Below are 27938 nucleotides of genomic sequence, written 5' to 3'. Positions count from 1 at the left end.
GGCTAATAGATACTTCCATCACTTTTCTATGCCTACTTCCCTTTGCTTAAAGTAGGCAGTTGCAGTGGATGTTGAAGAATCAGAAATGCAGTAGATGTTGTAGAATCAGGGATGCAGTGGGCATTGCAAAATCAGGAATGCAATGGATGTTACAAAATCAGGAATGCAGTGATGTTGTAGAATCAGGAATGCAGTGGGCATTATATTACCAAGCATGGTAATAGGTAACGTAATTTTTCATAGTCATGTTCATTATTGTGTCTGAAAGTGTGTAATGGTGCTGGCAGGAAGTAAGAATGTATCCGGTGACTTTTCTCTCATCTTTTTTTATTTCAGGTTGCTACCAGCTATGTAACGTTTTTCGATCCCATGAGATGGAAATTGACCAGTGCTTGCTGGAGTCCCTTCCCCTGGGCCAGCGTCAGCGTTTGGTGAAGCGCATGCGCTGTGAGCAAATCAAAGCCTACTATGAGCGCGAGAAAGTGTTCCAGAAGCAGGAAGGGCTCCTGAAGAGAACCAAGCCTGGGAAGAGCCAGAGGGTCCGCTTCAGCCTCGCTGACATGATTCAGGACGCCATCATCCACCACCACGACAAAGAGGGTACGCCTTCTCAGTGGGGCTTCACACTGCCTGTTGTTGTCGAGGGACATAAGAATGCCTTTAAAAGAAAGGGTTCCTTCCATAGTATGACAGTCAACAGTCTCTTAGCTGATAAGTGAAAAAGTAAAGTTTTGGTGAAATATTTATATATTGCCTGAAAGGGAATTACTTATCCGGAAGGCAAGCAACTTCTTTTAGAGTTGCATACCCTAATTCTTAGCAAGACACTTATCTACGTATTTGTGGCCTTAGACCAGTGGTTCTCAGCCTGTGGGTCACAACCCCTAGGGTCAAACGACCCTTTCACAGGGGTCACATATCAGATACCCTGCACATTAAGTATTTACATTCCATAACAGTAGCAAAATTACAGTGATGAAGTAGCAATGAAATAATTGTATGGCTGGGGGTCACCACAACATGAGGTACTGTATTAAAGGGTACAGCATTAGGAAGGTGGGCAACCACTCCTTGAGATGATGTCTGTGACTTCTCTGGTGACAAAATCAATTGCCTTAAAATTCTGAAAGTTGAGTCCATTTTTCCAAAAATCATTTCCCAGACCGGTATTATGACTTTGCCTTGTGTTCATATTGAGGGTGAATAGTCTCAGGTCTTATATTTGGGTCTTTGGTTCTTTTTAAATTTCTTTTTGTGAAGGGCTGATTCTGTTTCAGGATGGAGTTGAGTTTCACTATTCTCTATGTTGGCATCCAGTTTCCCTGCATAGTGTATTCAGACTGCAGTCTCACTAGTTGGTAATGAATTGTGGGTTTATTTGGGGGAATCTCTATTCCACCCCATTAATCTCTGTGCCTATTTTTGTGCCACCATTAGTCTGCTATGGTGCTTTGTAGTCAGCCTTGAAGCTGGGGTGGGTAGTGGTTCTGCCAGATTTGTTCCTTTTGTTCAAGATGGCTTTGACATTTTTTAAAATCCTGGCTTATGCTGTGAAAATTTCTTAAGCTTGAAACTGATCAAAATCCCATTTGTCTTCACATGATTAATTTCATCACTGTTCACATAGTTTTACATGTGAGTTTCTTTCTGCTCTTTGTCATGGCTTTTACGATCTACTTTCCAAAGTTTTGGTGTGAGGGGAAGACTCCATTTCTGTGTGTGTATTATGATAGAATATGACTTTTTCCACACCAGAGTAGTGTATTTGATGCTTGGCCTCCTTCTGAGAGTGAAAACTTTAGGAGGTGGGGCCTAGCTAGAAGTCATAGGAATCATGCCTTTTGGGGATCAGAGAAACACAAAGAGATGGGTTTAATAGCCAATTCTGATGAGAGCTCAGAGGATCACAATGCCAATAGCAATATTGGCATTAAAAATTATTTTGTTTAGATTTCAGGTGGGAATAAGGACACCATTCCGACTTTGGTGGAAGCCAGACATGTTATTATTGTGAAAAATGTGTCTCTATTTTTGTCTGTGCCCTGAGATTTTGTGGTAGGCTATGTTTAAAGGTAAATAGCTAATTTATCTATTTAGAAGACCTTGGCATAGTCCGTGGGGGAGAAGGGAGTTACTGAAATGAAAAACAATGCAAAAAAAAAAAAAAAAAAAAAACTGGCCGTATGGAGACTCCTACCTAAAATTCTAGTGAAATCTGAAGCTGGGTAGAGGACCAGCAACACATAATAAGACTGGAGTTTCTGTAGGTAACTCCAGAGAGGGAAATGAGTAAAAGTTTGAGAATGACTTCTCAACTGTAGAGGAGATGCCGGCATGTTGAAGATGCCAACCATGTGGAACACCTTCCAAGGAAAGCCGCAGGCAGCTAGCAGAGCCAGCCCAAGTCAGATGCCTCACAGACTCAGCTGGCAAGGCCGCAGGTGCAGAGTTGAAAAGAGCTTACACAAGAGAACCATCAGCAGGCTTGCACAAGAGAACCATCGGCACACTCTATGCATCCATGGCAATAAGAAGACTCTCCACCCTTTTGTGTGATCATGCCAGTTAAACTGTTCCTTGCTGGGAAGTCGTACATCTCATTTAAATGTATGCTTTTATGGCTTTACATGTATGGTCTGGTGAAGCCTGAGAGATGCTTTGCTCTAACCCCATTTACACCTGAAAGGACAAGCACTGTGCAATAAGTATGACACATTCTCTGCAAAACTTTGACTGTTTGGTATTAGCAAAGCCACCATGTACACAGCATCTTGAGTCCCAGCCTTCAACAATACACTCATCTACACTACTGTCTCCAGGTTACTGGTGAGAAAGTTGAAGCTCATGGATGCAACAGCGACATCACTAAGTTTATCAACACATGGTGCAAAGCTATAGGTCACACTGTGTTCTCTGTAGTTACATCAACATGCTTCTCATCATACTGTTCACATTTGTAACTGGACACTTAACAGCTCCTACCCTGGGAGTTTATACCCACACTGATATGAGGAACTGTGTTTCTTACACTCCACTCCATCTTTCCCATCTTGGGCTTCCCAGGAGGGTGGAGTAGAAGCTTAAAGCCACCTACCTTCTTCGCAGTCAACTGTTGCCACAGAAAATGTGCATAGCACTGAGGTCTTTACACCTTATCCCCACATTGTCAGAAAAGTAATGAGACGCAAAATAAGCGTGTAAAATTATAAATCCCCTTAGATGAAACACCCATGGATATTAAAAATGCTTCCTATGGTTTTAGAAGTAAACAACAGTGATGAAGTAATAAATCCCAGACTAAAGCAAGCTGTTTTACATATTTCTTCCCTAAAACATTGTGCAATCAATCATATTTCATGCAATCACTCATGGAGCACAACTGGAATCATTCTGTCTCAAACAGTTGTGACAGGTGAAAACCATGCTGTCCGTAGTGATCAGAAGGCAGGAAGGAGGGTGAATTTTTCCCTTGAAAATACAAATCTAGATAGAAAGAAGGAAAAAAAAAAGCAGCATAAAAAGGCCGAGCGCTGGTGACGCACGCCTTTAATCCCAACACTCGGGAGGCAGAGGCAAGCGGATCAGCCTGGTCTCCAGAGTGAGTGCCAGTATAGGCTCCAAAGCTACACAGAGAAAGCCTGTCTCAAAAAACGAAAAGAAAAAAAAAAATACCCAGCATAGAGGAAGACAAGAACACAGTGAGTGAAAAGTGGAGTGAAGCAGGAAGAGTAAAAGCGCCTGGGGAAAGCTGCCCCAGGAATGTGGTTTGACCATCGCTTGGCTTTGACCTGTGAGGGAGGCGAGGAGAGCATGCTGCCATGGGTCACAGAGCATCTGAGCAGCCACAGACACCTGGACACAATCAGATGGCTAGCTGGGGTGAGCTGCATGCGAGCGGAGCAGTGCTTTGTAATCAGAGTATATTCTGGAACGTCCCCTTTGTTCCTCTTCCCTGTGCATGTGCTTTAGCATCTCTGCTCTTAAGTATAATGAAATTTCCAGGGAATCTCTTGAACTAGGAAGCAGTGTGGGGGGAGGACTCTCACACAATCCTAAAAGGGACTTTTACACACTGCAAGTCATTTTTAGCAAACAACAGTCTGGATATTTAGCTCTTAAACAGGTTGAAGGGTGGATATGAAATGCAAACTGGTACACCAACTAAGAGTCTATTGATGTTGTCACAGCATTAAGAAGGCTGGGCATGGCTGGGATTCTCAATGTGAGAATCAGTACAAAAAAAAAAAAAAAAAACAAGAATCATATCACGGCACTCCATGCACTCATGTATCCCAGACTGTCCTCTGAAGGATAGTCATTAGTGAAACAGACAAGGTTTCCATCTCCCTGATACCCCAATGAGTGCTGTTAGTGGCCATGAACAGTCACAGGAATATATAGTGTGATCAGTGAAGGCATATACTTAGGAAAGCTTTCTGGAGGGTCTGGGAGACCACTATGCAGAAACATGTGGAGGACATCCTTGGTGGTGTCCTAAGGGAAAGGATGTCCCGGGATGCTGATGGAACAGCAAGACCAGCAGCGAGGCAGAAGCAGAACAAATAGAGGGTGCGTGAGGAGAGACCTTGAAGGGGAGACCTTGAGGAGCCTGCAAGGTGTGTGTAAAAGGACTCTGCCCATTGTATATAGAGATTCCTGACACCAGTGGAGGATTTTGATATCACACCATTTAGAACTTAACAGGTCAGCCATAGCTGCATCCTGAAGGGACAGAAGGACTCAATTGCTAGAATAGGGCAAGCAGGTGAGATGGCCCTGGGGTAAACTAGGCAGGGGATGGCGGTGGCTTGGACCAAAGTGGAACAAGAATGAGGTGAGAAACAATCAGGTTTGAAAGGCAGAGACAGGTTGTGGGAAATGCCAAGTAACTGTCTACAGGGTGAGTATTACGTTTCTCTTGCCGTGAGAACACATTGCTACACATTCAGGAGTCGGAAGAGTATGGATGCATCAGCTTATCTGACATTTCTGTAGGTCAGAAGTCAGGTTTGGGCCTCAGGGGGAGGAATGAAACTTGGGTTGCATGGGAGCTGCTGTTGACACAGCTGACAGTTGCATCCCTTAGACCAGAGTCTCCTCCATCTTCAAGGTGACTCAAGGTGGGCCCAGACTCCCCTCACACCAAACATGTTTGGTCACTTTTCTGTAATTTCATCTCTTTAATTAATCCTCCTGTGGTTCTTTTCAACTTTCAGGGCCCAATGTAATCACAGTGGGTTTACCCAGATCACTCAGATAGGCTCACTATTTAAAACAGTTCAAAAACAGCTCTAATTTGCATTTCTTATATAGTTTCACATATTCCACAGGCATAAAACTGTAAGCAAAACTAGGTAACCCCAAATCCTGCATAGGACAAAGAAAGGAAAATGCCACATTTTTTCATCGGACAATGAAAATAACATGATGCCATTAATAAGTTAGATACTCCTCCAGGTTTTGTTACAAGAGAGATTGACTTGCTGGCTTGACGCAAAATATTTGAAACTCATGAGACTGTAAAATGGCCTTAATAGGCAGGTCAGGATGCTCCATTGGATTTTAGATGACTGTGTTACGCCCCACAGAAGACTGAGATCTCATCAAGCATAAGGGTGGAGCAGAGGAGGAGGGAGAGTGTAGGGAGAAATCCTAATTAAGAGGTACTGCTGACCATGCCCACTTGGGCCTGGTCACAGGTACCCATGACCATGCCTGCTTGGGTGTGGTCAGAGTGAAATAACAAAGGTTTAAGTAGGAGGAAGGCATACACTCGGCCCCCTTTTCTCTCTTTCACCTGGCTGAGCTGACTAGGAATCATCTTGTGGGTCCCTCCTGCTCCTGTGCAAATCTGGTCACTGGCTCCCTTGCATGACTACTATTCCTTAATAAACTATCTGTTATCAATCTATTTCTGACTCCACTTTGAAATAATCTATAGGAGAGGGAGCATGCAGGACTATGAGTACAGCAAAGAATAGCTTTAACTGTCTAGACATGCATCTGTGTATTCAAATTGTAAAGAGTTCACAGATTGAGAACTAAGGAATTCTAGAATTAATAATTTGTGGAAGTGAATCAGAGTAACTAGATATAGCCAGAATTGAGAGGAAAAGAGTTTTAGTGGGAGCCAAGTGACAGGAAATCCCCAAGGAAGAGCATTCCCTCAGCTGTACTGGCTGGTAACATTCTAGGCATAGGAACGTCCTGAAACCAGCATTTCATTCAGGAGGACAAAAGTTAGCTGTTTCTATGAATTTTTATAGCAAAGCCTTGAAGGGGTTGGATTCCAAATAGGAACCTCAAAGAGATCTTTCAGGGTTTTTCTGCAATGATGGTAGAAATTATTAGATAGGTTCAGATAGAAGAGGAAGGAAGATAGGTCTCCCAGCTATGTGTCAATCATAAATAGTTCACTTGAAAGGGAAAAATGAGTTGACCACGGAATTTTGATTGAATGACACCCTGTGTCCTTGGGTCTCTGTGTAGTCGTGTTAGCTGGGTGGTGTGAACTGGTCATTGCAGTACAGGCCATAATGTATGATGCTCTGGATAGCTTCAGATCTCAGCTGTGTCTATGCCTCACTCATAAAGATGCTGAACCAGGTGTCTGAACTGGGGCCAGACAGTGTCCAGAAATGCCCATGAAACTAGGGTGCCAAGGGAGTAGAGGTCTCCTCCCTGGGGCATTAGTAAACAGGACAAGAGGCTGCAATGGCTTTTAGTGGATTGGACTATATACCTCATGAAAGACCTTGATCTCAGGAAGCATAAGGGTCCAGCAAGGGGGCAGGGAGAGGAGAGGATGCAGGACAGTGAGTGCAAACTGGAGTAAAGCTGTGTTGTACAGCATTGCATAGCATGTGCAGGACCATGGGGTTTGAAAATACAAGATGAAAAACTAATCAAATTTGTAGAAAAACCAGAGTGGCTAGGCTCACCCTTAGAATAAGTTTGTCATGAAAACCGGCTTGCAGAAGGTGGTGGTATGGTCTTAGGCCCAGGCTCTACTGACCTGTTCATTGCTCTCCAACAGTTTTGTTAGCTTCCTGTGCTTGTAGAATCCATGTCTATATTGCTGGAGTCATGTGCCCAAAATACATTCCTATAACAATCTGTTGGGAAATTAATAACAGAAAACATTGTTTACCTCCTCACAGTGTGGGAAACCAGAAGTCTCAGAGCCATGTGTGAGCATGCATCCCCCTCTGCAGACTCAGGGAAAGCCAGGTCCCTGCTAGATGCCCCATTGTCTACAGCCCCACTCTGCCTCTCCATTTCCACTTTCTTCATGTTTTTATCACGTGTGTTTGAATGTCCACAAGCTCCTGGCTCCACAGGCCACTGGATCACTGGTTTAGGAGCCTCCCTGTTCCCAGAAGGGCTCTTCTTGACTTCATCACTGTAAATCTTCTGGTTTCCAAACCAGGTCCTTACTCACATTTCTAGGTGGACATCACAACCCAGCCAGTGCCTTGCAAGGTTATCTGAGGACTAAATGGGACACTAAATATATTTAAGTGACTGGCATATCGAATCCGAGAACGTACAAATGCAAAAGCTCTCAGTGTAGATGAGTGACATGTATTTCAGCCCATTTCCAATGAGCCAATCCATCCAGCTTCTCATTAATTCATGGTTATAATAACTCCAAGCTTGTGTGTCTACCTTCAGCCTTTCTCCCTATAATTATAAATTCATTATAATTTATAGCATGATTGTCTGAGACATTCCTAAAGTCCCGCTCTCATTCTTATGTTTTCACACGCTCAGTCAGTTTATCACACTCTGAAATCAGACAGCAGCCAAGGTCACAATCCACTCCTTACTGCTCCAACTCTCTCTGTCAATGCCTGTTCAGGCCGCAAGAGCAACTACTGCTTAGCATGCGTGTACAGTAGGAATGTCTGACAGGTGTCATTTAAAGGTCCCTACATGCAGTATCCTCAGGGTCCTAGCAGCTACTGTGGGAGAGACAGCCCCCAGCACACTGTTTCTAGGTATGAAGAGGAAACTCGGATTACCTTGGCCAAGGATACCCAGGTCTTAAGTTGTAGAATGCGATTGGCCACTCCACCCAGTTAGGATCCATGATGCCAGAGCCTCCCAATCCTGCCACACAGCACTCCCCTGTGAAAGCCTGTCCTTCTACTGAGCTGCTGTGTCCAAACCCCTTCCTTTCTGCCTACAAAACTCTACACTTCCACCACTCTGTGTCTGTGACTTGTGTGTCACTGCGAGAAGATACTAGATGCTAACAACTTAAAAGAGGAAAGCTGTATTTGTCTGAAGGGCTTAGAGGTGACAGCCCATCACAGCAGGGAGGGGGCAGTTCATACCCCAAGGGACAGGAAACAGAGAAAGGAATGCTGGAAGGGCAAGATACAGCCCCCAAGGATGCACCCCTCCCGCCACCTTCACCCCAATGAATCTCTTGAATTGTTCTAAGGATGAGTTCAGAACTCTGAGGATCTGATTGCTTCTGTCACAGCCTATCATCTGTCAGTCAAATTTCCAATGTGTGGATCTGTGAGGGACATTTCATGTTGAGAGCACAGCACATAGTCTGAGACTTATATCATGTCACTTCTCTTTAATGAAGCCTTCCTCGTAGGACAGATTTTTTAATGGACATTATAATAATGGCCCGTGCTAAATTTCAGCTACTATGCCAGTAGTTGGTCAAGTTAAGACTACACAACAGACAGTTAAAATACTGGCCACTTCTCAGAATGCTCATCTGGTGTTGGGGAGACACTAAACCATGCTCTGACTTCATGCAGAACCTTTCAGAATTTAAATGCCCTTAATCACCAACTTCTCGTGATTTTATATCTCATGATTGGGCACCTTCAATTATGCAGCAGCTGTTGCTTGTTATCAGAAAGCAGTCCAGTTGAGTGAACAGAGCTATGTAAATCCAGCAGCTGCCCAGCCTGGCCCTGCCCATCGTGGGTGTGAGTGCTGTACACACAGAAGCCCAGGAATCTGACACAGTTGTTAACACAGAGAAGAAACTCTGGTTAGCTGTCCTCACACCCACTCAGCTATGGCATGCTGCCCACTCTGGAATGTGGACAGTGAACAGCACAGCTTATAGTAATGACTTTTCATGGAGAATGTTCTCCCCCTTCCCTCCTTAGAGACAAGCTGATCCTTTCTGCTTTCTTCAAACCCCAAATATCTAGTATGCGAGGATTTCATGTTAGCTACACCTAACTCTCTGGGACTCTGTGCACAGTCCATGCCAAGTACAGACATCAAGATCTGGGTTCCGGGACCACATCCTGTTAGAGCACTGCCCATCATACACTGGTGTTGATAAACATGTAGGAGGAGAACATTTGCTGAGTTCTTCTCATTCAACCTGATCATTCAAGATGCTGGTGGCCTGGTTTCCCAAGGAAGAACTCTCCCTTCTCTTAGGAAACCTGTAGTTTTAATTCACATCAACAGTAGAACTGAAGTCTCTGATTTCTAATACTTTACACACTCAGATTGTGTTTCCATTGAAACTGAAAAAAAAAGCAAATACTTCAGATGAATTGTTTGCACTAGCTCAAGCCAGATCCATCAAGTTTCGGATAGCTTTGCCTTCAAATAGATAAGCATAGAGGTTACAATTCATTGTGCTCCAATGCTCTACGAGAAAAGGAAAAAGAAAAAAAGGGTAACTGGTAATTTCATGAGAACACACACACAGTCTTGTCAAAGGCCAGCAGGGCTGGGTGATTGGCACGCTCAGCTGCCAATCTGCAGACAGTGTTGGCCTTTGCCAAGGGTCTGCAGTACATGCTGAAATGAGATGCTATACAGGAAGGGCAGAGGTGTGCTGCTTGTGGGCAGCCCTCTTCCGTGAGCTGGAGAGTCCTGCAACACAAAGAGGGAGAAAGCGAGCTGTCGGGAGGCTTCCTGACTGTTCATTGGGTGTGACCTGCAGCTTCACACTCCTGTCTCCATGATGGCCCCGTCACAATGGACCATATCTCCTAGAAGTGTGAGCCAGAGTAACCCGAACTGCCTTTAAGTAGCTTCTCACCAGGAATTTTGCCATAGCAACTGGAAAAGTAACTAACATTTGTTTATTTATTTGTGTGATTAAATTAGTTAATATTTGTGTCATTTGGAGCAGGATATGGAAAGTACTGTATAGGTGCTTGCTTTTTAAATCTGTTTTTGGAAATTTTTATTACTGTTTGAGGGCTAGAGAGATGGATCAGTGGTTAAAAGTATGTACTGCTCTTGCAGAGGAGCTGGGTTCAGTTCCCAACACCTATATGGCAGCTCAGAACCACCTGTAACTCTAATCCAGTGGATATGATTCCCTCTTATGGCCCTTGAAGGTTCATGCATGCATGTGATCTATATATACTCACACAGACTCACAAATATACACATAAAAATAAATAAGTAAATAAATACATGCAACCATGAATGATGGCACATGTCTTTAATCCAAGCATTTAGGAGGCAGATGTAGGTAGATCTCAGGGAGTGCAAGACAAGCCTACTCTACCAACTGAGTTCCAGACCAGCCAGAGATACACAATGATACTGTAGTATCATTTTGTGTGTGTGGGGGGGGTTGCATGAGGGCTCATAACATGCCACAGTAAATGTGTAGAAATCAGAGGACAATTTTGTGAAATCTGTACTCACCTTCTGTCTTTACATGGGTTCTGAGCATTAAATTTATGTCATCTGGCTTGCAGAGTAAGTGCCTTTACCCTTGTAGCCATCTCTCCAGTTCTGAATCCACATACATGTCATGGTACTATGTTCTTATCCATCCCATGCTGCCTTCCCCATCACACCTGCCTTCCTTGCTTCCCTGGTCCCTTCTGAGTTGTCACCCATTATGATGTCATTGAAATGGAGTCTATCACCTTCTCTTGACCTTCCTCCCCTAGGGTCACTTCTTCCCTGCTCATGGTCCCATTTCTGTGTCTCCTATTACTAACATACATGAGCATATCCACATGCCCACACACAAATTTACATGTGAGAAAATGTTGTGTATGTCTGAGTCTAGATATTTGGGTAATGTCATGATTTTCACGCCCCTCTGTTTTTCTTCCAGGATGCTATTTCACTTTTCTTAATGGCTGAATAAAATTTCCATTGTGTGTGTGAAACACATTTTTCTTTATACATTCATGTGTTGTTAGACAGCTGCTGTGGTTCTGTTTTGGAGCTCTTGTGGATAGGAAAGCAATAAAGATAGGTGTGCAGGAATCTCTATGGTATGTTGACTTAGAGTCCTTCAGACACACATACTCAGGAGTGATACATCCCTGTCACATGACAGTTCTACTTTCACATTTGAGTTCCCACTGCACTGACTTCCATATGACAGAGCTGGTTACATCCCCACAGAAGTGTAAGATTTATAGCTGTGTCCACAGGTATTAGATTCTAATACTCAACTCCAACACCTCCCTGCCCTAGGTCCTTCTGATGTAGAATTATGTTCCTCGTCATTCTCCATCCCAGTGAGAGAGAACTACTGACCCCATGCCAGCTTCTAGGAGAATATCCTGTCCCCCTGCCTTCCTTTTTTCACTGTAGTAACCTGTAAGTGCCTGTAGCAGAAATTATTGACTTCACTGACACTTTGGTGAAATATAAAAAGCAATCAAATGTAGGACCATTTGTAAGCAAGAATTCTGTGTCTGGTAGATGAGTGGATTTCTGTAGAACTGGTATAAAATGTAAGATGCTGAATACAGCTTTGGAATTTTTAGGAACTAGTTTTCAGTATCCCAGGACAACTCTATTAAATAACTATTCACTTCTTATTCAAATATAATGACTATCAGAAACACAGCTGATTTTATATCAATTTAAAATTCTTGAAGATGAGACTTGATGTCAAGTCTGCCAAGCCTTGCCATGCTTTATGGATTTCTCCCTCCAGAGGGCCCGGAGCTTTCTCTGCTCTGGGGCTTCTGGCAAGCTAAGAGGAAATGCTGTTCCCCAAAACACAGGTAGCTTGTGTGGAAATGGAAATTGGAAATGGAAAGGGTAGTGTGATGTAACAAGAAATATGTGCTTACACTCTGCACACAAATCTCCAATCTACTCTCAAGCTCTGGTGTCTCTGGTTGATAGGCATATATTTAGCTCTAATGGGGGACTCTTGGTGGCCTCTGAAGGGGGCAGGTCCTAAGAAAGCCTGAGCCATGATTAGAAGTTGTGAGCTTCATTGCATCCCATTCTCAGACAGGGTGGAGGGATGGGGATTGGTCTATGAATAGTCATAACTACTAGGAAGAAGCATCCAGGGGTCCTAGGCAGGTAGGGTTGTTTGTAAGAGTGTGACTGATACAACTCCTTCCTGTCCACAAACCCCAATCCTGCAGTCTGGGAATTGTGAATCTGACACAAGGGACAGAATGCCCACCACAGGGAATTTAACAAGGGGTAGAAACCCCAACAGATGGAGTTTAATTCGGACCTCTGATACTTTTAAAAAATGGGTCTGGATACATCAGTACCCTAAATCTTAAAGACCTCAAATGACCTGAAACCTATTGACCAAGGCTGCTGGCTGTACAGAGGAGGCACCTAAGCACACAACATGAATGCTGCAGTCTTGGCTCTGTAGGACAGCATCCTACAGCTTGTCCTTCCTACTGGGCCTCACATTTGCTCAACATGTGATCTGATGTGTAAGAAAAGGCCAGGTTGACAATTACACAAGGGACACAATTTAGTTCCATGTAAGAAAGTAATTTCATGCACTCTGTGCAGGATGCCTTGGGAGATGGTGAACATGCTGTGAAAATTAACCCAAGTCCCAGCACCTCAGGTTGCTCTTGGGTAATAAACAGTATTTATATCCTAGGTACCATGAGTGTGAATTGGAGGCTCATGGCTGTGAGCTACAACTATTACAGTTGTTTTTGCACATGGCTGAATTGATGCATCTTTAACATCCCTCATGATACCATCATCATGTCATTTGTGCCATAGAGACTGTGTATAGGAGTTTCAGTGTTGGCTAAGATGAAACTTCTCTACACTTCTAGAAAAATCCAAGGGTCAGGTCTCCCATAGGTCAAACATAGATTATTCTAGTCTGTTCCAGTAGTGGATTTAGGCAAAGAACTATGTCCTGGGGACTCTGCCTATTTTCTCTTGGACTTTCCCTGCAGATTATCACACCTCCTTTATCATTTTAGTAAAACCCCTTATGGAGGCATTATTTAATAAACACACCACCATGAGAGCACAGTGTGACCTATAGCTTTACAGGACATGTTGATGTAACTATAGAGAACACAGTGTGACCTATAGCTTTGCACTGTGTGTTGATATAACTTAGTGATGTCGCTGTTGCATCCATGAGCTTCAACTTTCTCACCAGTAACCTGGAGACAGTAGTGTAGACAAGTGTATTGGTGAAGGTTGGGACTCAAGATGCTGGGTACATGGTGGCTTTGATAGTATCAAATAGTCAAAGTTTTGCAGAGAATGTATCATACTTATTGTAACCCATGGATGTTCAGAGGAAGAAAGGACAAAACAATTGTCACATTATAAACTTTCAGAACATGTATCAGTATGACATTTGAGACCAAAGTGAAATTCACAAGGGTTTCAAACTTTCTATATGAAAAAGACTCGGTGCTTTGGTATTTTTAATTGTTTATGATATCATATTTTTATCGCAAAGAAACTTCAAGAATATATTATGGACATTAAATTTTACTAAATAAATCCTTCAAGTATATAAAATAATAGTAAATGTGGTAATATTAGTATGCTCATTTAACCTTGAAAACGTAATATGTGTGTGCTGGTTTTGTGGCTCAGGGAGAAGGTGCTTACCACCAAGACTCATGACCCAAGTTCAACCTCCAGGATCCACATAGTGGTAGAGACCTAACCTTGGCAAGTTGTCTTTAGACTTTCCACACATACCATGGCAAATTCGCACACATATACACCCATGAAACCACACACAGAGATATAAGTAAATAAATGTAATAAAATAATAAACAAACTAAATGTGATAAGCAGATTTTCTGAGGTTATCCAAGCCTATTAAATTAATGCTTTTTAAAGGAACCCAAGATTTTTATCATGATCCCGCATCATCGTAATTAAAATGAGTCATTATATTTGAATTCCCAGAGGGATCTCCAAATGAATCGCCAGCTTGTATTATCTTTTCAATTATCACATGTCATAAGAATTCAATTAATTTACATTGTCAGAAATTACTATGCTGAACTTAGGGGAGAATCACCCCCTATTTCCTGTTTGCTTATTAACAATAGAACAAACGTAGAGTCTGTGTGATAGGAAAGGGGCAGACCTAATGTGGTGAAGACGTTATTGACTGGAAGCTTGTGCTTCATCAGCCAGGGCTTCGATTGCTGCCTCAGCAAGCATGTCTGTTCCTGGAGAGAGAGTGGGTCCACAGAGGCCCAATGAGAGAAGGGCTCTGGACAAACTGAACTGTGGTTCTTCATCTAATACTCGCAACGGGATCTGAGAACATCACCTGCATTTCCATAAAATAGGATAGTATTTTTGTGTGTCGTTGGTCTACCAATCTGTGTAAGAATCAGCTGTTACAGAATATCCGACTTTCTACAAACATTGATAAAAATCCTCCCATCTCAGCAGGAAGTCCAGTATCTCTCACCAGATGCTCTCCTCACGTGAAGGTCAACCTCAGTCCTGAGAGGTAGATGTGAGGCAAACCTAAACAGGGTGCCCCTGTCCGGGCTCCTGTGAAACCCCACTGCAATCTGGGAACTCTTGGTGGATGGAGAGGTTGACCAGCCATTCTGAGTTTTTCTAGCGCGTTTTCCTGCATCTAATTTCTTTTGCAAGTCTTTCCCATCCAATTGATTCCTCACCTCCGACTCAGCAGGCTACAGGTGGACAGCTGACCCTTTTGGGTCAAGGTCCCTCCTCTTTCATCAATGTCCGTTGGGTAGAGAATTGTTCTTCCTGTTTGTGTGCAATCAAGCTTCGGTGTCCTCCATCCCTTCATATTTAAAGTCCTAATTTAGTGAATACTGCAGAGCTAGAGACAGTAACTGCTCTGCTCTGTGTCGGGGAAGGGAGCAATGCTTACTTTGAGCAGATCTGAGCTGGACTGAGCTGGACACTGCTTGATTGACAGGAGTTATCTAGTGCATGGGGATCTCTCTCCTCTGTTTCCTTTCTTCCTCTGTTGCACCCATATGTTGGTATTACCAGAAGATACTTTCTACCATGCTGTTCCCGCGCTCAGAAACCACCTTCCCTTACCATGGTGCTCAGTGTTGACTTTTTTGTCAAATACTTCACCGTGCCTTTCCCTTGACCCATGTCCTCTGTGTAGATGCCTGTGTGTGTCTACATGCATATTGCACATGCTTGACTACATGCCTTTGCTCAAAGCTTTGTCTCTACTGAAAACACTATGCCCTGTTTTCTCTCTCTCTCTCTCTCTCTCTCTCTCTCTCTCTCTCTCTCTCTGTCTCTTTCCCTGCTGCAGCCCCCACTGGGTAAAATATATGTAGCCCAGACACTTTCCAAAACATCCCCACATTCCCTTTATCCTGCTTCCTCTTTTCCTGTCTATAGTCAGATATATATATATATATATATATATATATATATATATATATATATCTTTCCATGGTTTGTTTTCATATTCCCATGAATTGCTTTAGTAGTTTTATTGCATGTCTGTTGCTATGAAACCCCTCAGATTTGGTGTCTTAGATGCATTCATCCTGCATAATATCTATGGGAGAGGTGTCTAACCAGGCATAGCTGGGCCCTCTGCTTAGGGCATAATGAGACTGTAGTCCAGTGTCTGTGTCACTTACTGAGGGCTTTTCTGGTAGAGATTTGGCTACCTCGATGAAGAGGTTATGGGTTGTCTTGGTTAGGTTTCTATTGATGTAATAAAGCAGACTGATCAAAAGTGACTTGGAGAGAAGAGGGTTTATTTGACTAACAGGTTATAGCCATCATCAGGAGAAGCCAGGCAGGAACCAAAGCAGAGGCCATGGAGGTGAGCTGCTTACTGGCTTGTTCCATGTAGCATGTTTAACCTGCTTTCTCACAGCTTAGGACCACCTTGCCCAGTGTGGCACTGCACACAAGGCTGGGTCCTTCTACATCAGCCTTTAACCAAGAAAGTGTCCTGCAGGTTTTCCTACAGGACTATCTGGTGGTTTCCCTCTCTCTCTCTCTCTCTCTCTCTCTCTCTCTCTCTCTCTCTCTCTCTCTCCTCTCTCTCACACTCATGCTTTCTTACACACACACACACACACACACACACACACACACACTCACAGATTCCTCTCTCACACACTCATACAGAGACACCCCCCCCTCTCACTCACACACACACTCTCACAGATCCCTCTCTCACACAAACATTCTCTCACATACAGAGACTCTCTCTCTCTCTCTCTCTCTCTCACATACACACACACACACACACTCTCTCTCTCTCTCTCTCTTTCACACACCCAGATACTCACACACTCTCTCACAGATTACCCCTCTCTCTCACACACACTCTCTCTCTCTCTCACACACACCCTCTGTCTTGTGTTATTCCATATCTATGCATCTAGGCATCTGTACCTTGAATGTCTCATCTTCAAAGCCTCTCCCCACTGACTTACTCTCTGGAGGGACTTGTGGACAGGGCAGCCATACCTGCCTCTCTAGTTTGGGCCTGTCTCCTGGTCCATTGTTTGTTCACCTGTTCTTCCATTTTATGTTTCTCCGTCTCTCATCTCTTCACTTGCTTCCCTGATGTTGTCTCCATCCTTTAATTCCAGAGGACTATGACTTGTCTGATTTTACTCATCTCCTTCCCTAATCCCTTAATCTCCTGGTCTGCTGTGTATCTTGACAGTCAGCTGTAGTCTAGCCTGTAGCTTCCAGTGTGTTATAGGCTTCATAGTTGCTAAGTCTTTTTGATCCAATCAAAGTCTAAACCATTATCTTTTCTTAGTTGGAGGCTTACCCACATTCTGCTATACATGGAAAGCCCAGATACATTTTTATTACAAATTATTTTTTCATAAGCCTGCCGAGGTGATTATGATCTAGAAATAGTTTGCTGACTTGGCAGTAGGAGCTTGTATTTTAGAAGGAAAACAAAGCATCCTATAAGGTCGCTATCTGAAGTTCAGAAAGCACAGAGACCTGCAGCTGTGTTGGGCAACATAGACATTGTTTCAGTAGTCATAAAAGGACTGAACTTGTTGGATAAGATGGATAATAATGAATTTTCTATGGAGGAAACATGAATTGGAATTTAACAAATAGGACTGAGTTAGTTGTTAATCAGAGAACAAATCAATTAGTGACACTTGACCTGACTTTTGTGACCTTGATGAGTTTTCCAGGGTAGTGTACACCCCACCAAGATGTCACCATCTGGCTGCCAAATGTGGGAGAACTGGGCTCAGGAGGAAGGAGTATATGGCACAACACAGCCCCAGCATTTTTATTTTTTTGAGACAGGATTTCTCTGTGGCTTTGGAGACTGTCCTGGAACTAGCTCTTGTAGACCAGGCTGGTCCTGAACTCACAGAGATCCACCTGCCTCTGCCTCCTGAGTGCTGGAATTAAAGGCATGCACCACCAATGCCCAGCAGCCCCAGCAAAGTTATACTGGAAATTGAGATTTAGCTTTAAAAGATGTATAGATTCCAGGGTTGCATCACAGTGGTTAGCTCCTTACCATAGTGTGCCAAAGGCCCAGGTCAGTTTCTTCCCCAGGATAGAGGGCAGGAAGGAAGGAGGGAGAATGAAGGGAGGGAGAGGTAGTCAGGGGGGAATGGAGGGAGGGAAAGTTAGAAAATAAGTCCTTTGTATTCAAATATTGGATGATCTACAGAAGGCAGAGTACTACTTTCGTATACTCTTTTAAATTGTAATTTCAAGTGTGTGTATGCATGTGTGTGGATTTGTACGTATGTGTGTGGGTGCCTAATGATGCCAGAAGAAGGCATTAGATCCTCTGGAACTGGAGTTAGCGTCAACTGTGAGCTGTTTGATGTGAGTACTGGGAATCAAACTTGGGTCCTCAGAAGAGCAGCAATCAATCTGAACCAGTGAGCCAGCCCTCTGGTCCCATTGGTTTCCTGAAGCTCCGCTAACTACTTTCCACCACACAGACACCAGTGTGTCTGGATGCTCATGCACCCAGCTTCCTACTAATAAAGAAGTCTTGTGTTTGTGATAAGTCATGTTTCTAGAAAAAAATCATTCCTGGAATTCCTTTGTGTTTTAGAAAGAGAAACAATGTTTAACATATAATAACAGATTCCATGCCTCCCTGAAAAGCCATGCATCTTGGAAGATCTTGTGAAGGGGGTGTTCAATTAAGGTCTGCTTGTTTTTGAACAAGCTCTTAATGTTTGGAATAATAGAAAGGAGCATTGTAACCTAGAGTAGGTTGCCTGTATAAAGTCAAAGTAGGGAGGGAAGAGAGGCAGAGACAGAGAAACCCTAAGCATGCTGGGCAGGGGAGATCAAAGCATTTTATTCTGTGTGTGTGTGTGTGTGTGTGTGTGTGTGTGTTTGAGGTGGGGAGGGTTGCAATTATTCAGTTTTAAAATAAAGATTGATTTTGCCTTCATTTCCAAAGAACAAATGATTACTCGTCCAGTAATCCCTGAATCTTGGGTTGCTACTCTATATTCTGTCTAGCCAATCCATTGAGCTGACACACACTGACTATCATATTGCATGCTGGTCTTTGTTGAGGCCCTTGATGAATAGAAATGAGCTGTGGGGGTGGGGAGAGCTGGGGCTATTGTAACTGTCCTATCTGAGCTTTTAAGAAGTCACACTCCGCATAGATTGGGCCCTTGATTCAGATGTCACCTCTGTGAAGATGTCACCTGTGTGGCAATGGAGGAAGGATCCTATGATGAGTTACTCTCACTTTATCTGAAGGTACCATTTCCAATAACATTTTGGGAACTCCCAGAAGCCTGACTCACAGCAACAAGCTCTGACATGTCTGACCTTCTCTTGACATTTGGTAGAAGAGTTTTAAAGGCGAGGGGTACTGAAGCCAAGTCAGACATGGACACTAGAAAAAGCTGTCTCTTTAACACCTACAATCGAACTAGTGGCTCATGCATGCATCCTGGTCCTGGTATTTTCTTGACTTTTCAACAGACAAAAGTGTCCTGAGACCAACTGGGGTATTTGGTATTCATCCCCTAACCCATGTGGCTCACATGATGCCAGACCTTCAAAATCAGCTAAGAGGCAGCAGAAAGTGGGTTGATTAAAATCAAGTATGTGAAGCACAAAATAAAACACTGTGGATCTGCCTCTGAAGGTGGCTCTCCCCTATGAAGCCCTGGCATTGATCATTGATAGATTTTTTTTCCTGGCCATAGAAGGATTCTGTTAAGGGAGGAAACTTCTGACTAATACTGAAATTGGAGTTGACAGTGTCCCTAGGGCCTCCATTTTTCTTTCTTTCTCATTGTGTCACTGGTGCCTATCCTTCTGTGTGAGCATCTCTGGAGACGACAGTTATCAGTGCTGAGCAGGACACTTGTCTGAGATGAAAAGAACAACGTGGCATGTAATGAGATACAGAGAGAAAGGTGGTGACTGGAGTGGTACCCTGGGGCTCAACAGCAGTTCTGGTCAATTTGCCTCTGCATGAAAGCCCTGAGGAACAGGAGCGTGCATCCACCAGCCTCACACAAGAGTGTAAGGACTCCATGGAGCCCTTCCTGGGAGGGGGACAGATTCAACCTTTGCATACAATCTGTTCTCACAGGCCATTCTGAAGACTCCATGTGTATATTTCAGGCATCAGCAAACAGTGGCTATTATGTGAGCCAGAAAGCGGTGAATTACCCTATAAATATCTTTGCTTCCTGTGTCAGGATTCCTAAAAGTACAAGGGTCATGCAAATAAGACATTTATTTTAAATACTCTATGAGAACACTCTGTGAGACACGGTGCTAATACAGTATATATGGCTTAGGGGGTGTGTAGCTGGGTGTAGAGGCTCATGCTATCTATCATCATGGCACTTGGAAGTCAGAGGCAGGAGGATCACAGAAGTCCAAGGCCAGTGCAAATATATAACATTCATCTTCTGAATCTGGCTTATTTTATTGGACATAATGATCTGCATTCTTTGATTCTAGGCAAAATTAATTGATGCTGATTCTCTTGGACACATGGGTGGCAGCTGGGGTTGCCCACTGCAAGGTGCCAAGTGAGGACTGTTTGAAATGATGGATAGTCTGTCACTGTGAGCTAAGTGAGGGCTACTCAGGTCTATTCACAAGCACCAATTAATCAGATGTGCATTTAAGATTTGTGCATGTTACTAAAGGTAAATGATGCCCAATGCAGGAAAAGCCTCTTTGTCTCCTGCATCAAGGGCGCATCTATGGGAAGTCAGACTGTAGGTGTGAGCCTCACTGTGGATTCTTTATCACTAGTGTCCGTTTTTGGACCAATGCTCCAGGATTTGATACAGTAACATTCTAATGAACCTGATAGCCTGCTTGATTTTTAGCTCACTGAAGATTCCATTCCTTTACACCATGTTGTCTTGCCACAGGCTTGGCCTTCTGTCCACACCTGTGGTCCCAGTGGTGGGGCCACAGTGATGTTTCCAAGTTCTTGACCTCAGATTCAAAGGACTGAAAGTCGGGGTCACACAGATTTGGAAAAGAAACAGAGGTGTCCATTCAGAGCACAGTGATATAAAGCAGACTATGGCTGTTGAGACCGGCATGGGGCACATGTGTGAGTACATAAGGGCCCGGATGATTCCCTGGGGCTTCTGTTCATGGGATGCAGGAAAAAGGGAGTTTGATTATTTAGTAATGTAGTTTGGGTGGTTCTCTAGTTTGATTGACAGACTCTGTCTGCACACATCTCTTCCCATAATGCATCTGATTTTAATCATGTGCATGTCCAATTGTGCATAGGTACAGGATGGTACATGGGAGATTTTCCCTAAAAGTTTACATAGAGGCCAGAGTTTTCTCTGCTAAGCATGTACCCCAAACTAGATAAGACCAGATCAGCCTTCACATTACACTTGAATAGAAAAGCTCCAAGTTTGACCATTTCTAGGAGTGGAGAAACCTATACAGGTGCTTAGGGAACTGCGTGGATGTGTGTCTAGCCTGACACAGGAGGCAGTCTAAGGTCTTCATAGGTTCCTAAGTACATTGTGCAGAAAGAGGTATACACGGTGCATGTAGGCAAAGGAGATAGGCTGCCCAGAGCGTGGTTGCAAGAGGGGTGCATGTATAACCCAAAACAACTGGTCCCTGTCTCAACTAAACATGTATGTTCATCTGCTGCATGTGGACACACAGGAAGTCCGGCAGAGCATAATTTGAGTCCAGAGAATTTTAGTTTTGAAATAAGTTAAGAAAATAAATCATGTCTATGATGCATTTGAAACAAAAAAAAATCCTCTATACCCAGTGTTTGTCATTTAACCTGCTGAGGTGTGCCAACAACAGCAAGGGAGTGGCAACCTTCATGTAGGGCTTTGTGGCTGTTCAGTGCCAACTCTTCCTATCCTGTGATGTCAATTTCACTGCAGAGGGCTTCTCTTTACCTTGATCCGAGGGAGTGAAGTAAGCAGGCTGTCCCTAGTCCTATCTACAAGGGCAGCTATAGAATCCAACTCCGGCAAAACACCCTCCTTTGGGAATGTCATCCCTCCCTGAATCCACTTCAGTTTCTCCTTCATGTGACTTGAGGATCCACTTCTGACAGCTGCCACCTCACATGCCAACAGCATGAACATTTGCTTTAGTGTGTGTGTGTGTGTGTGTGTGTGTGTGTGTGTGTGTGTGTGTGTGTCTGTGTGTGTGTCTGTGTGTGTGTGTGTGTGTGTGTCTGTGTGTGTCTGTGTGTGTGTGTGTCTGTGTCTGTGTGTGTGTGTGTGTGTCTGTGTCTGTGTCTGTGTGTCTGTGTCTGTGTGTATGTGTGTGTCTGTGTCTCTGTGTGTGTGTGTGTGTCACTGGCTGCTGAAGAAATAAAATTCAGTAAATGAGTAATTTTATTCTTGAATTCAACTTGTGTGATGTGATTTACTTTTAGCTTCTATTTTATAAAAATTATCTTGCTTCCTTTACAAATGGATGACATTTATGTTTGCTATACCAGATTAAAATCCATGGGTCTAGGGATGGGAAGAGGGTCCAGTGGATGAAGGAGTTTATCATGCAAGCCGAGTGGCCTGAATTTCATCCCCAGAACCCACATAAAAGACTAGAGAACTGACTCTGCAACATTGTCCTCTGACCTCTACATATATGCTACACATGTACATTTTCTGAAAGTTCCAGAGGGATAAGAGTCTGCTATGGTGGGGGAGACAAGAGTGTGCCATATTGTGGGCTGACATGGCAACGAGTTGCAGGTACAGCAGCAGTAGCAGGAAGCTGAGAGCTCAGATCTTAAACCTCAAACATGAAGCCGAGAGAAAATCAAAAGGACTTCAACCCCCAAAGTCCCTCTCTCATAGTAGCATGTGTCTTTCAGCAAGGCCATACTTCTTAAACCTCCACAAACATTGCCACCAACTAAGGATCAAGTGTTCAAATACTAGAACCTATGGGATACACTTCTCATTTAAACCACCACAGACTTCCAAGAGTTGTGTTTCTGAGGACACTGAAAATAAGTCAGCCTGTTCTGGTTTCCCTCTCATAAGCCATGGAGCTGCATTATCTCTTCTTCACAGGAATAAGACTCCATGGTGACATGGTTTAATATCAGATACTGTGTTGCCATGAGATATTGTACAAAGATGGGGTGTTTGCTCTGTGAGTTTCTGATTCCTATGTAGGACTTCCCACCTATTCAGACACTGTGTGGACATTCTACTTGCAGAGCCCGTGCACGTGTGTAAAGGGGGTGTCCACAAAGCTTGTGCATGTGTGTGAAGTGGCATGTCCACAGAGTTCATGCATGTGTGTAAAGGGAGTGTACACAGAGCCATGGCTCTCCCAGACCCTGAGTCTCCCTGGCCCCAAACTTCAGAGGGACACACTTAGACCACCACCTAACCACACTCCCAAGACAACCTTGAAGGACATCTGGTTAAGTGAACCACACCTGGGGCTTGGAGGACAACTCAGTTGGCAAAGTCATGAGGGCCTGAATTTGATCCCCAGCACACAGGCTGGCTCTGTAATCCCAGTGCTGTGGAAGCAGAGGCAATGGGATGCTTGGGGCTCACTAGCTAGTCAGCCTGGGCTCACTAGTGAGTTCCAAGCAAGTGAGAGACTGCTTAAAAGTGGGTAGCATCTGAGGGACGTTTTTCAGTTTTCCTTTGGCCTCCACATACACATGGAGATAAGCACACATATGTACACCTGTATCCACACATGCTTAAACTCACACAGGAGCTATATGCAGCCTGAGTAAACAAACACAGTAAACCCTACTTCTAGCCACTGTTTTGGGGTCCATGAGGTTTGTCATTACATGGCAATGTAATGTCCCTGAGGTCAACTATGCAGTCAGCTATCCTGGTAGGTTCTGACCTGTATCTGTTTTTCAGCTGTAGTCTAATGTCTCCTTCATCCCAACATCATCTGGGTTCCTGAGTACTAGCATAGCATCTGAGCCAATTATCAGAGAGATAACACAACCCCTGCTTAACCAAGGGCATACAAGTCAAAGTCTGGGGTCATCTCAATCTGTTCGTCTGCAGTGAGGATGGATGTAGGATGTCTGTGTGTCATTGTCACACAGGACCTGACAGTGAGGACTCTCACCCTGGCCATTCCTCTCAACCATCATCCCACTTCTGTTCCTTCATCTCTTGTGTACATTCACCTGTTGGGCCTCTAAGCTGCACATCTTAGTATGCACTCCATGTCCAGGCTCACAGTCCAACACCCCCCACCCTCTGTTACTGTTCCAAAGTCCCAGCTGGAAAACCAGCTATACCTGAGATGTGGTATCCACCTTGGGTCCAGTCAGAGCTCAGAAGGGGAGGTATGTGCTTGTGTAGTGCAGGGGTAAACTCAGGCAGATGGTGGCTACTTATTACTACAGTTAACAGAAGAAGCCTGGCATAAGGCCTGACATTCAATGTGGGACTCCAATTTCTAAACACACTCTAAGGTAATGTAATTAGAGGTTTATGATATTCCTGAGGTTTGAGAAAACTTGTGTTCCTCTGGTGTCCTCTGAAACATATCAGAAAACCAAAGCTCTACAATCACTAAGTCCTCATTGATTAATTAAAACTATGAAGTAAATGTGTCATAAAACTACCTAAGATAGAGGGACCCATGGTGATGCTGGAGGGTGAATTAGATTCCACTCTTCAGACAAGGACAGAAGTCAGGCATCAAAGGGACAAAGAAGAAGTGAAAACTCTTCAAGCCAATAGATCGTGTCTGTCCGTTCTACTGCAGAATTGTTGTCTTTAAAGCCTCTTGCTTTATGGTTTCACTTTTCCAAGACTCTGTGTCTGTCCCCTCCATTAACTGCTTTCCTTCCCAGTTTCAAAACCTGATAAAGCAATCATTTTCATCTCACTTATATAATTTTGTTTTCAGAAGCGATATTTACCTTTATGTCAGTTTACAGTTTACAAGGCTGATGCCAGAGAAGTAAAGAACTTACTGAGAGCCATGGTTGGCATCTTGGTTGTTCCTTTTGTCTTCCAGCTTGTTTTTAGGCAGTCAGAATGATTTCAATACCAGCATGTTTATTCCCTGGTCTCCTGACTTTAAAAAGGCTCTATATGTGTGGGTGTGGGGGTTTGGGCATGTGGGGAGTTAGAGGGTTATGAGTGTGGGGAGCTGGGGGAGTGGGTGTGAGTATTTTTTTTTTTTTTGGTTTTTCAAGACAGGGTTTCTCTGTGGCTTTGGAGGCTGTCCTGGAACTAGCTCTTGTAGACCAGGCTGGCCTCGAACTCACAAAGATCCGACTGCCTCTGCCTCCCGGTGCTTGGATTAAAGGTGTGTGGGCTTTTAATTGAAGCAAATTACACTTGGACTATTTTCACAAATATGAGACTACTTAATTTTGTTTTCACTATCCCAATGGTTATATAATATGTTAGTGGTCTGTAGAATTACAGACAGACTAATGTATAGAAATATAAATTGCTAGTTGTACAGGTAATTAACCCCTTTGAGTTAATTTGCAAAGTGGTTTCCTTTTTGAAACTTGAGCATCTTCTAAACTTGGTTCAGAGTAGGAGCATTTTATACACACACTGTAACCTGTCAGGGAGTCATAAATACAGCGAAAATGAAGCCTGGAACTTGTGTTTACATCATGTGCGTTCTGGATTTACGGCTGCTGCACTGGGCGCTAAAGAAATATGGGGTCCAATGTATGTCATTATAAAACTGTCATTCTGGTGTGTTCTGGAATATTTAGAGCAGTGTTGATTCAGGACCAGGTCTAGCAAGCAGGCCATTCCTAATTCCCACCAGGCAAGCTATACCACAGCACTATATCATAGATGATCTGAGGGACAGGCAAGTTTCATAATGACCTCTTAAAATGACTTTTCATCATATAAGAGTTTAGTAATTTAAGCTTTTGCACAGTTATTACCATTCATCATCAGTAGTATTGGCTTGTTCTTCTCATGGAAGGTAAATATTCTTAGGAACTCATATGAGTAATTAAAATGTATGAGGTACACCTTGATGGGAATACAGAGAGACACTAAAAACCTGCCCTCTGTAGAATCAACCAGAGTGCTGGCAAAAAAATAAAAACATTCTTGAACTTTGAATATTACCAACAGGCTTGGAATACTGCCTCCCTTTTTTAACATGGTTGAATCTCAGTTAGAATAGCACAGGCTGCCAATCACATCCCCTGGTTGCCTGCAGCATGTTGGTTGTATAGCAGCCTTTCAAACCACCACCACCCTTATCCTGATAGCTATGAAAACAAGCTGTCCTGCAGACACTGATGGTGGAAATGGGGTCTGGGGATTCCTCAAAAGGCCTATCGCTAGATGACTGCTGCCATGATTGCCTGCCTGTGAGATTCCTAGAAATCCAGGCTCCTAAGAAAGACTTTATTTTACTTAATTTAGAAAAAAACGAAAACAAAACACTACAAATCTTTTCCTGGGGGGCATTTGCAGAAATGAATGAGCAGTAAATGTTTAGCCAGAAGCTGTGACGACAGCTGTCTGGCAGACTTGATGAACGCCATTAACACTTGCGGAGTTAGACTGAAGGCTCCCACACAGGGATGGTGTATTCCATACAATGTTGAAGACTAGACACATACCTTGGCTAAGGGCTGATGCATTCCAATGTCAGTGAGGCCAGGGGAAATGTTAGCCATTCACCAACACAAAAAGAAGTGCCTTCAAATGTAAACCATGATCAAAGTTCCTCTGCAAGTGATGGGAGAGGTGTCCAGGCATCTAAGAAAGTGTTTCAGTCATGAGCTGGCACTGATACAGTAGGTGGAGAGTTCAGTGCATGACCAAGGATATAGATATTAAAGGTTTCAAAAGTAATGAGACAAATAGGATTGCACAGGGAGAGGCTGGCTGTCCTGGAAGTAAAGTGAACATGATTTCAAACTTCTCCCATCTCACTATTTGTGATGTCAAGTTTTTAACAAACATTCTGAGAAATGCAATGAAACAAGAAAGTTTGACCCACATAAGGACATATGTCCAACTATGTTCATAGCAGCATTATTTGTAATAGCCAGAGCCTGGAAGCAATCTAGATGCCCCTCAACTGAAGAATGGATAGAGAAAATGTGGTGCATTAAGACAATGGAGTACTACTGAGCAGAAAAAACCAATGGAATCTAAATTTTCAGGCAAATGGATGGAACTAGAAGAAACCATCCTGAGTGAGGTAACCCAGTCACACAGAGACAAACATGGTATTTTTAGACATATATGATTTTTAGACATAGAGCAAAGGATTTCCAGTCTATAACCCACACTGCCAGAGGAGCTAGGAAAGAAGGAGGACCCCAAGAGAAGATTGCATAGTCCCTCAAAGAAGGGGAGGGGGACAAGAACCCCTGAACAAAGTGGAAGCATGGAGCGTGGGTGAAGAGGAAGGAGGTGGGAAGGGAAGAAGGGGAGGGGGAGGAGAACAAGAGGCCTGAGAGAGGGGAGGAATAGAGGAGGGCAAGAAAGGAGATGCCTTGATAGAGGGAGACAGTACAGGTATGGAGAGTGGTCTGGCACAGGGAAAATGTTAGGGGATTCACAGGGATGACCCCAACTAAGAATCCAAGCACTGGTGGAGAAAATGCCATTGATGCCCTTCCCCTATAATGAGTTTGGTGTCTACCTTGGTTACCATTCCTAGAGCCTTCATCCAGTAGCTGTGTGAAGCAGAAACAGGCACCCACAGCTAAGCACTAAACCATACTCCTGAAATCCAGTTGTATAGAGGAAGGAGGGATGAGCAAAGGAGCCAAGATGGTGCTGCAGAAACAGTTGACCTGACCTAGTGAGAGCATAGAGACCCTAGTCATAAAGCTTTGGAAACAGCATTGGACAGAACCAAACTGAATGTGGGTGCCAGCTGGGAGGCCAAGACAGTCTATGGGACCTCTAACAGTGGAGCCAGTCTTTAACCCCAGAGCACAAATGGACTTTGGGAGCCCATTCCCTATTGAAGGACATTATTGCAGCAAGGAGGGCCTAGGCCCACCCCCAAACGATATGACAGACTTTGAAGGTCCCTGGTGGAGGGCCTCACTATCCCTGGGGAGGAGTTGGCGGATGCTTTGGGGAGGTTGGTGGGGAACATGGGAGGATGGGAGGGCAAGGGAATGGGGAAGATGGGTATGTAAATATGAGTAGAAATTAAAGAATTTAAATAAAATTTCAATTAAAAAAATAAATGACTGTTAAGCATTGAAAAAAAAAAAGAAAAGAAAGTTTGACCTATGGAGGGAAAAAAAATCAATTAGCCTAAAG

At 43.6% G+C, this 27938-nt stretch overlaps 1 protein-coding gene across 1 annotated transcript in view; it reads left to right on the top strand.

The window, feature by feature from the left end:
* Nucleotides 1-344: 344 nt before the first annotated feature.
* The window catches only part of Myo16 (myosin XVI), a 319471-nt gene continuing 291877 nt past the window's right edge, over nt 345-27938 (top strand). Inside the window, exon 1 of the mRNA XM_027387882.2 lies at nt 345-600. Coding sequence (XP_027243683.1) covers nt 375-600 — 226 coding nt within the window. The 5' untranslated portion in view covers nt 345-374. The remainder of the gene's footprint in view (nt 601-27938) is intronic.

Source organism: Cricetulus griseus, assembly GCF_003668045.3.
Source record: "Cricetulus griseus strain 17A/GY chromosome 1 unlocalized genomic scaffold, alternate assembly CriGri-PICRH-1.0 chr1_1, whole genome shotgun sequence".
Classification (NCBI taxonomy): Eukaryota; Metazoa; Chordata; class Mammalia; order Rodentia; family Cricetidae; genus Cricetulus; species Cricetulus griseus.
The sequence above is the reverse complement of the archived record's forward strand: the minus strand, read 5'-3'. Positions and strand labels throughout refer to the sequence as shown.